The 10,997-nt window shown below is 34.9% G+C and overlaps 1 protein-coding gene across 1 annotated transcript; it reads right to left on the reverse strand.

Annotated features, from left to right (window-relative positions):
• Positions 1–389: 389 nt before the first annotated feature.
• LOC141389191 (heterogeneous nuclear ribonucleoprotein 87F-like) lies at positions 390–7,091 on the reverse strand. Its single transcript, XM_073960327.1, has 5 exons — positions 6,847–7,091; positions 6,176–6,653; positions 4,850–5,410; positions 1,941–2,046; positions 390–1,686 (listed from the first exon to the last, which is right to left on the reverse strand). Exons 1-4 carry the CDS (start codon positions 6,886–6,888, stop codon positions 1,949–1,951), a joined length of 1,179 nt encoding a protein of 392 aa, XP_073816428.1. The 5' UTR covers positions 6,889–7,091; the 3' UTR covers positions 390–1,686; positions 1,941–1,948.
• Positions 7,092–10,997: the final 3,906 nt, after the last annotated feature.

Raw genomic sequence — 10,997 nt, forward strand, 5'->3', positions numbered from 1 at the left:
AATAGATATATTAAAGAACTTTCATGAAAAGAGGGGAAAACACTGTGATCGTCCCATTCGTAGTTACGATTCCAACCACTTCTTCCTCTTGGCGGAGTTATGCCTGTATAAAATGTTAACATTTTTACTTACCAGAGATGTGATTCTTCTCCGCATGGAGTCAAAAAGTACAGCGCGCGCATACCAAATTGGAATGTTTCTTTCAATTCCAAATCCCATTTTCTTGGAACACAAAAATAATATTAATAAGCAAAAGGGAAAATGAAAAAGATTTGAAACAAAAAAATTGATAAGACATAAGGGGAGATCTCGCCTTTCTCATCTCTAATCTAAAAAACTCTTCTTTAATTTGCTCAATATGAAAAATCAAACTCATTAAAATCTATGAATTTCTTTTCTTTCTTACATTGTTTTCATAATGTAAATAAATATGTACATATATTTGTTCTTTTTTCATTTAAAAGTATAGATGTGGCTAAAAAAATCATCTGAAGTCAATCTTGTATATTAGAAGTTTTACTTAATATAAACGTTTATAGCATTTCCAAAAAGAAAGACACAACAATATTCCTATTGTTGTTTACATTACAATTTCTTCGTCAAATACTAACACACATACAATCAAGCTAAATATGAACTTCACTAATATACACGGAAATTGTATAGTTCTTCTCTGACATATCCTTTTCCATCAAAAAAGTTTCTTGTTCTACTATTTCTAGTTTGTTTTTTGCGTTATATAAATTAAAAGTAAGAATTGCCACAAATTTGTAATATCTAAAAAAAACTTAAGGGCTATACTTGTGTTATGAGATAGCTTAAAATCTACTACTGAGACAGAGAAATTGTCTCACAAATGTATTTTTTGTTATGACATAATTATGAAAAGCACATACGAACGAATTACATGCGTCGTGCGAATACTCTAAAAGATAGATGTTAGATGTTGTTGTTGGTTGGGTGACATTCTCAAGTGAGGAAATCTTAACTATTTTTTGTTTATATAAAAATCCTTCTTTTTGATTATTTTGGTAATATACTGGACAAAGTAACTTTCGCAGGAAAAAAGCACAACAACATACAGATAAAATGACTTACACTTACTACTACTCTTCTTCTGCATATTATTTGACAGTTAATGTGTATTTTAGTTCTTATAAACTGTTTGTCTGTTCTGAAGGAAATGCATTAGGTTTTTACTTTACTATGAGCTTAATTCTTGTATAGAAATGGGGGGTTTGTTTCTCCTCTCATTTATAGAACAAATCTCTCAATGATCATTTCTCCATAACAGTCTGCTCTGATAAGTAGTTTAGTTGTTACTGTTTCTGCATTGCTGTTTACTTCCTTCTCTTCTTCATCTTCTTCTTAGCTTTGTCCACACACTATATACCTTTTTATTCTCCTGTTATTTTCCTCAAATATTCCCCCTCCTCCTTCACCTTTCTCTTTCTCTCTTTCTTTCTGGTATACTTTTTTCTATGAGATTTAGAAAACTTTTCATCTCTTCTGTTCAAGTATATATTGATTTTGATGGGGTTTGGAGAAGGAGGGCGTGTATAATTGTTAATGATCCTTACACTATTTTTCTTGTAATATGTAACTGTCGTAAAACTGTAACTGTTTGGTTTGCATTCTGAATGGATTTTTATACACTGTTATTGGACCTGGAAATTTTTACAACACCTATAAAAATATGTTAGAATAAAAATATTAATCATTGTTTTATGGCTTAGAAGAGTGTAACTAATAGAAATCTATTTGAAAAATAGACTAAAAAACAATGGTCTAAAAGAAAAATTATAAAATTATAAAAAGAGTAGCTGGCATTTTTTTATATCCCTTAGCTAACAACAATTTAGCGTTCCTACTAAAAAATGTTAATTCTCTCTGTCAAGTAAACAGAAAAAGTGATATTTTCCACTTTGTTAGGTACTTACCCATCATCTTAATATCTTCTGTTGCCGCCGGCACCACCACTTCCTCCACCTACACCCATGGGGCCACTATTGAAACTGGGATTGTTGCCGAAATTTCCTTGGTTTCCTAAAATATAAAAGAAAAGATTTATAGTGCCGATTTTTTCTTTTATAAAAATTGGGGAATAATTGTGTTATTCGGATCGATGTCCTTATTATACAGGAAAACAAACGACACATCTTTAATAAATTGTTTATCCAACTGAGTGTAGTGCCCACAATGTGAAGCAACAGGTTGAAAAAATTGTAGCAAATACATTTTCATCAATTTATAAGGATTGGTATAAATTAACACTGATATAATAGATGCCAAATTAATCTTACAGTCGTGAAACGCCGGATATAACTATTGAAAATTTTATCCGGAGCTGGGACTGTGACAATTTACCAAACTATAGACTTTAATAAACTTCCTTTGAAGCGGATATTATAATTTATAACGTCGTTTGTAGCGAGGCTGCGTGTTACAATGAATACAAAAAAATAAAATTCACATAACATAGCAAAAGCCGACGCTGTAACATTTGTTCTCACAGTTGTTAAATGGAATTGTTCAAATAGGAAATTACATTTGACAATTGGGTCAGGGAACTGTGGTGTTTCAACATAGGGAACAATAATACCGCATATGAATATTTGTCCAGAGAACATGTACGTACATACATACAACAGAAACATACATTGAAATGGTGTGGGAAGTCTTTTTGTAGCCACCCCCATCTAAAAGGTATTGTAAATGTATATCGAAAATTGTAGCGAGGCTGCGTGTTACAACGAATACTGTTATATAATTCGCATAACATAGCAAAAGCCGACGCTATAAAATTTATTCTCACAGTTTTTAAATGGAATTGTTCAAATAGGATATGGCGAAAAACAAAATTTTTTTACAATCGATGAATCCGAGTTTCTCCCTTTCAGAATTCGCGAACTGTTAACATATTCTATATAGTATGATATGCATTCTTTAAACTGAAGTGTTTTAGGAGGAATCCCATAAGGTCGACCATTAAAATTAATTTACGTGGAAGCTGTGTTGGCATCAATGTAGAAAAATAGGTAAAAATGGGTTGAAGCCAACAAGTTTTTTTATGCTCCCTTCCGATTTTAGGCTTAACCTTACATTTTATAGACATATGCCCAAAGAAAGACTCAAAGAATACTTCATGGGCAATATGATACTAGTGTATCATTTTTCGATATATCCACTGCATCCACCTAAAATTGATGCTGACAGTTTGAAGCCGGAATTTCGGGGTTTTTTGAATTGTTTTAATAATTCGGACGCGCAACAAGATAATATTCAAAACTCACATTAGGATTATAAAACTCGTGATTCTACGGCGTTTAATGCATATCTCATGAGTGTGCTCCTTACAGCATCCTAGTAATTGGAGTCTAAAGGCCAATATTTGATGCGTGATTTTTTTTAAAAAACCTATTTTTTGCGTTTAAAATTTACAAGTGCCATTCAATTTCCTTTGTACCCCGCGTGAATTTAGTTTTTTTACGCGACGGATCTAATGAGACCTTCCGCGATCGAATCCATCCACTAAAACCGCGGATATAGATACCCTGAAAATAGGAAAAGCAGCAAAAAATTATTTCAACAAATCCGCGTACTAAACCGCGATTTTCTTGAAATTTTTTTTACGTAAATGGAATCCTTTATACGCGATTATAATATTTGCGAAAACGCGTGTCATAAATTACAGAGATTCGCGTGTAATATGGGTTTTTCACCAAAAATAGAATGTGGAGGCACATCCGCGTTTCTTGAAGAATCTAATTAAAATTGGTATATTTGGACGTATTTTTGATAGGCGCTGACGAAACCGGATGCGCATCACAATCGCATTCACATTGCGCGACTTTTACCAACTTTAAGGTTTTTTACAGTGTATAATGCAACTGGCGGCACGCAATGGCCCCTGAGTGAAACATCGAAATATGCATAAATTTTGACAGAGATTGGTTCGGTGTATCCAAAAACGGATGCGCATCAACCGACTTTAACTAATTCGCGAATAACAGGCTTTTTAATTATAATATTAATTGAATGATTGTAATTTCAATATTACTCTTAATTTCCTACCCTTATAAGTTATCACAGTAATCAGTTAAACTCTCGCGATGGTAAACCATATGTTTTGATGAAGTTTTAACTGTATACATTCATTATTCTATGGGATTTTAGCAAAATAGTTGGAGAACTCCCAAATATTTATTTCTAATTTTTAGAATCAAACCAAAAAAATATTTGCAACAATATTTTCCAACAATAAGTTTTTCTCTTTTGTTGTTGCTATAATATGCAATTTATGTACCCAATCTCTATAAATTTGGTATCATATTTTTCTACGCATTGTCTAGATTCCGCATATATTCTTTAATTTATTTTTTGAGGGTTTGTACGGATTCTGGGACAGGATAATTTGGATTTACTTCAAAAATTTTTTATTATTTGTTGACTTTCCGCGAAAATAATAATAAATTTAATAACTATTTAAACATCTACGAATAGATATGGACTGCTGTTAACGATTTATGCATACATTTTCTCATAACAACAAAAAAGATATTTTTAAATATTTTTTCTTTATATGAGAATAAAAACCGCTATAACTTTTGCGCGCATTGGCCAATTTCGTGAACGCGAGCAGATTTGAAACCGGATTTTTTTCCTTTACCTCTGTACCAAAAATCGTAGATGTGCTCGTAAAAAAAATTTTTAATTTTTTTCAAATGGAATTGTAAAGGAATTTTGTTATTCGCCATATACATTCGACAATTGGGTCAGGGAACTGTGATCATACATATTTGCCAACAATATCTAATTAAGGAATTTAACAGATTAACAAAGTACTTACCACCCATGCCACCGCCGCTTCCTCCAAAATTGCTTTTGCCGCCACCATAAGGTTGCATACGATTGTTACCAAAGTTACCACCACGTTGTGGACCACCGCTGTAACTTTGTTGATAACCGCCACCGAAATCATCGTTACCCCAATTACCGCTGTTGCCACCATTGTTTGGACCGCCAAAGCTTCCACCACCGTTATTCCAACCACCGCCGCCGTTATTGTCCCAGGGACCCATATTATTTCCACCCCAACCGCCACCGTTACCGCCGGGGCCGTTATTGAAACCACCACCGTTTCCACCACCGAAGTTTCCACCCCAGTTACCACCATTTCCACCCCAACCGCCGCCGCCTCCCATTCCATTTTGATTACCCATATTACCACCGCGTCCCATGTTGCCACCACGACCCATATTTCCGCCGCGGCCCATGTTACCACCACGACCCATGTTACCGCCGCGTCCCATGTTTCCACCACCACCACCTTGTGGTCCGGACATGTCATTCTTTGGCAAAGCTTTTTTCACATCCAGAGTTTTGTTTTTAATGGTGTGAGATTTTTGCACTGCAAATAGAATTTGAAAAAAAAATGAATTAGCATGATTGATAATCAAATTAATAGAATGAAAAACCAAGTAATTTATTGGGCTATGTTTATACCCAGAACCGACAAAGAGTGTCTTGTAAAAGAAGTAAAAAATTGAATTATTAACTTTTGCCCGGACTAAAGCAAGCATTTGTATCTCGTTTTTCCTCAAAATCATAGACTAATGAAGACATAGACGACGGATCACTCAATTTTTCCGCGGTCAAGTCACTCAAACCCGGAAACTCAAAAAAGTTCGAAGACGATTTTTGGGGAAATGGTGGCAATATTTGGATTTTTTATCTGAGGATATAGTTCCCATCAAAAACTAACCCTATGTAGACTTTTGTCAGAACAAACTATTTGTTAAGTTGTATTTTTTCGCATTTTATATTGAGTTTCTTATTTAACACACTCAATTCGAACATAGTAGGTGAGAGCATTCCGGCGTCTATGTCAAAATGGTTTTCCGCCATTTTGAGAAAAACGAGAAAATTTAATGTTTTGGAGCATTTATACATACACACATAGCATGTATAGAGTTTTGTTGTAACGCAGACCTTTTCATCAGATTAATATTTTGGAAATAATCTAACCAAGATATAATCTACGTCTAAAGGTTTTTCTAACAGCCAATGAAACGCCGCATAGTGCCATTGAAAAAACCTATGCGGAGCTGGGACTGTACATACACTTTTCTCATACAAAATAATGCATACTCATCATTCATTTCCTTCTACTTACACACAATCTTGTCAACGGGATCGTAGTCATCATATTCAACAAAGGCAAAACCACGTTTCTTGCCAGTTTCCTTGTCCATAACAACATTAACCTCAACAATGTTTCCATATTTGTTGAAATAATCACGCAAACATTGTTCGTCGTGTTCATCTTTAAGACCACCAACGAACACTTTCTTTACTGTGGCGCCGGCATTGGGGTTATCAATATCTTGACGTGGCACAGCACGCTTGGGTTCAACAACGCGTCCATCAATTTTGTGTGGGCGAGCATTTTGGGCATCATCGACCATGGACGATTTGGAGTAGGTAATGAAACCGAAACCACGTGATTTCTTTGTGCGGGGATCTTTCATTACAACAACATCGACAACGCGACCCCATTTTTCGAAATGGGATTTTAGACCATCATCGGTTGTGCGGTAATCCAAACCGCCAATGAACAATTTACGGAATTGCTCTGGCTCAGTGATTTGGTCCTATAAATAAATAGAAAATATCATTTTAGTTAGTTATTACATCGACAAAGTTTAATAGAACAAAAAAGAGTAAAACAAAATGGCGGATTTTCAACCATATACGAACGACGAAGAATATTCTGGATGTATTGATGCAACAACAAAAGATGTATTTTTATGGAAAAACAAATGTTCTAAAATAATTAATACTTACATCGTTGTTGTCGCCATTTTGATTTCCGTTTTGGTTGGTCATTTTTTATGAATATAATTTATTTTCCGGCTTTAAAAAAAATGCAAGATTTATTTTTACTTAAACGAACGCGTAACCAACGGATGTTTCCCGTTCAACTTTTTCACTATAAATGATTCAGAAGAAAATTATCTACACCCAAAGTGGCGATGTACAGAAGCGGAAATAAGAAAAAATGGTGCCAAGTTGATTTTGTGGTTATTCGATAATTGATACTCTACGAAATTAACGCTTGACGTAGTAGTACGTCGCACGACTTTAAGCGGGGTACACACGAAAATCTGAAAAGCCAATTGATAATTCCCTACGCCGGGATGAAATAATTATATTAGTCGTGTTCCTTTACGTGCCGGAGGTTACCAGTTTTTCCCACTTTAATTTTAAAAGCATACAATTTATATGAGAGCAGTTCGCCACTTTTACCATTTTTTGCCACTGTTACATGGTGCAAGAAAGAAGGTGATACAATAATACCAACAGATGTCTTCATTTGCTGTCAAAAAAAAATTTTAATCAAAAATAAATAACCCACGTCCTTGAAAACATATGAAAAAAATGGCACGGCGTGTTAGCGTTCAAAGCCAAAATCATAACTTCAAAGGCAGCACAAAAAAAGCGTTTTGGCCCAAGCACATACGGTGAGCGTTGTGTTACAACAACCACATGAAAACTTCAAGAACAAACTTGGCATCACTTACACATTTATCATGTGGTTGTTGTTTTCAACGCGCAACGTACCGTATGTGCCGGGGGCTTTACAGTTTTCATGTGGTTGTTGTAACGCAACGCTCAACGTACCGTATGTGCCGCGGCCATTTGTCATGAAGAAATACAATTCAACGGCCAAATATCCGATGTTGTATAAAAGCACATATGGATTTGATAAACCGAAAGTTCTGAAGAGCTGCTCAACTAACAGCGAACCCAGGTCACATAATTTGGTGACTATGTGGGTTCGAGTCCTTGGCTTTCGATCATTAAGCTTAACTCTAAACGAGAAAATTAATAAAAAGTCATTAAAAAATTATCTTCGCCCTACCAGGCAAAATTTCAGTTTCAGTTTCAGTTTATTTATTTGCAATACTTTAAGCCTTTAAGGCCAATAACTCGTATTGTATAACGTAAAAAAGTAGTAATTACATTTCATATTCATACTTACATACTACTATTACAAACTAAAGAATAATTGAAGAAATAATTAGTGGAATATGGCTTAAGGTTCTGGGTGGCGAAAAATAAGAAATATTCTGACCATAACTTACTGGCAATGTAGTTACAACAAGAAAAATATACGATCATGTAAACACCGTACGTACCAGGCTTTGGAACCTATTATCTGAGTAGCTGAAATTCCTTAATGATATTGGTAGTCGATTCCATAATCTCGCAACGGTAACAACAAACGATCTTTCAAATAGAGAACAACAAATAATAGGTATAGAAATTTGTGGATTCCTTATGGAAAAAAAATAAATAATATTTTCACTTCTATCAAGAAAATTAGGCCGCGGCATATACGGCGCGTTGAGCGTTGCGTTACAACAACCACATGAAAACTGTAAGAACAAACTTGGCATCACTTACACATTTTTCATGTGGTTGTTGTTTTAAACGCGCAACGTGTCGCACAACGGATCGTATGTATTTGGCCCATTTGTGTTTACAACATCTTTATTTAAGCTTATGGAAGGTTTACATTTACGAAATCCACTCGATTTCAACTGCCAATTCCATTGGTTAAACGTCAAATGAAATCCAATGGATTTCAGATGAGTTTTCATTTGACGTATACGCAAAGGAATTGACAGTTGATATCGAGTGGATTTCGTAAATGTAAACCAAGCATTAATGAAGAATATTTTACCGTTTTCTTCTACATTTTGGGGATATTTCGCGAAAAAAAATTTGACAGCAAATGAAGACTACGGCCTGAATTCGCCCATTGGATCACCTTGTTAAAATCGCCTTGCACTGTTAAGGCCTGCGTACATAAGCTGCTCTGCCTGATTGCCTTGCTTTCCTGCTTCATTTTTGACATAATAAAAATAAAAGAATAAAGAAGGCCGAGGAAATTTCGAACTGGGTTGTCCTTTTCTTTTTTATTCTTTTATCAGAAGTAAGCAAGGTAAGCAGGCAAGACAGCTTATGTACGCAGGCCTTTACCATTTTTAAAATTAAAGGAACAGACCAATTGGTAGAAATCAGTAAAATTTTGCAACATATTGTCTGTTTCTTTACTTTTAAAAATGGGAAAACTGGCAAGAGTAGTGAAAATTGTAAAATGCTCCTAAATGAATTGTATGGTGTCTGAAGTAAAGGAACGCTTTTCGTGTAAAAAGTGGTAAAACTTGAAGATTCTTGCACGTAAAGTAACAATGATACTGTCAGTTCGTTTTGAAAAACATTAAGACCGCGGCACATACGGTCCCTTGAGCGTCGCGTTACAACAACCACATGAAAACTACAAGAACAAACTTGGCATCACTAACACTTTTTTCATGTGGTTGTTGTTATTAAGTTGTGACGCGACGCACAACGGACCGTAGGTGTCGCGGCCTTTAAGGTAGAAACACAATGAACTACGCCGATTTTTTCACGCTCAGTTTCATGTAAAAGATTAAAGGCCAAGTACTACCTACTTCAAATGCTTCCTAGTTCTTTTGAATTAGGTAGTACTTGGCTTTTAATCTCTTACATGAAACTGATCGTGAAAAAGTGGCGTATTTCATTGTGTTTCTACCTTAAAGGCCGCGGCACATATATTTACATTAGGCAATTTTCCTTGCGGCAATCGTCAGTTTGTTGTGAGAGAGGGTGTAGAGAGGCAAAGGGTTACCATATGCCTCACCTCTCTCTCCATCGAACTGACAATTGCCGCAATGAAAATGGCCTAATGTAAATATGGACTAATGATGAAGTTTAAAAGCCTCGACACATAAGAAGCATGGCATTCTTGCTGAAGTCATATCTGATAAAAGACTAAAGACCAAGTTCTACCTAATAAAAAGATTTTAGAATCACATTTGAATTAGGTCGAACTTGGTTTTTAGTCATTTACCAGATATGACTTAATAGCCCGTTTCCACGGTACGTCGTTCGATCTCTATTCGTTGTTCGACCCATAACTACGAATAAATTACTTATTTCCCCACACAAAATTCTATGAACGAACGACGATTTTTCTACGTTGTTCGATTAGAAATACTCTCGGAACGACGAATAAATATGTCCCATCTCTAACAAATGAGAGAATTTATCGAATAAATTAATTATGACATGTCTAAATTCAAAGTTGAAAAATTTGTTGAAAACACAAAAATTTTCAGAAAAAAGGAAAAATATGAATGAAAATTAATGAACTAAACATTTTATATAGATGCAGAAGGAAGATGGTTGTGTTTCCTTCTTAATTCCAGACACATTTCTTTTCCATTAGTTCAAAATCGCGTAAAATATCAGAAACAAAAAGGAAACAAATAACTGAAAGTCTGTATACGCAAACATTGTTTTGACATGTCTCTCTCTTTTTAATTTTGAAAATAGAAACATATAAAAAATATTGAAAATACTAAATTATTCAGAATTTATGAAAAAAATGAATGAAATGTGTGTTGTTAAATATAGAAGATACGATTGAAGGAAAGTCTATTGCTTTTCCTATTCATTTAATCTATATTTCATGTGTTTTCGGTTCTAATTTTCGTGAAAACAAGGAAACAAAAATGAAGGAAATTTTGTTTATGTTTCTGTTAATTCCGAATGGTGTCGTGGAAACGGGTTAATTCATGTACGTCGTTCGACGGACCAACAACGTAATTGAAACGCTCGTGTGAACATGACATAAGCAAGAATGCCATGCTTCTTATGTGTCGAGGCCTTAAACCATTGGGGTAATACTCCAGACTAAACGACGTACATATTAAGCGCTCGGCACATACGATGCTTTAAGCGCCGCGGTACAACAACCACATGAAAAAAGTGTAAGTGATGCCAAGTTTTTTGAAAAAAAAAAACAACAATGTGGCTGACGCATTAAAGTTAAACATAATTTAACTTTTTTGGGACAACGCGTGTCCCAACGTGTCACTAAACGGACCATATGTGCCGAGGGC

Source organism: Musca autumnalis, unplaced genomic scaffold, assembly GCF_047663935.1.
Source record: "Musca autumnalis isolate F117 unplaced genomic scaffold, ASM4766393v1 scaffold_1, whole genome shotgun sequence".
Lineage (NCBI taxonomy): Eukaryota > Metazoa > Arthropoda > Insecta > Diptera > Muscidae > Musca > Musca autumnalis.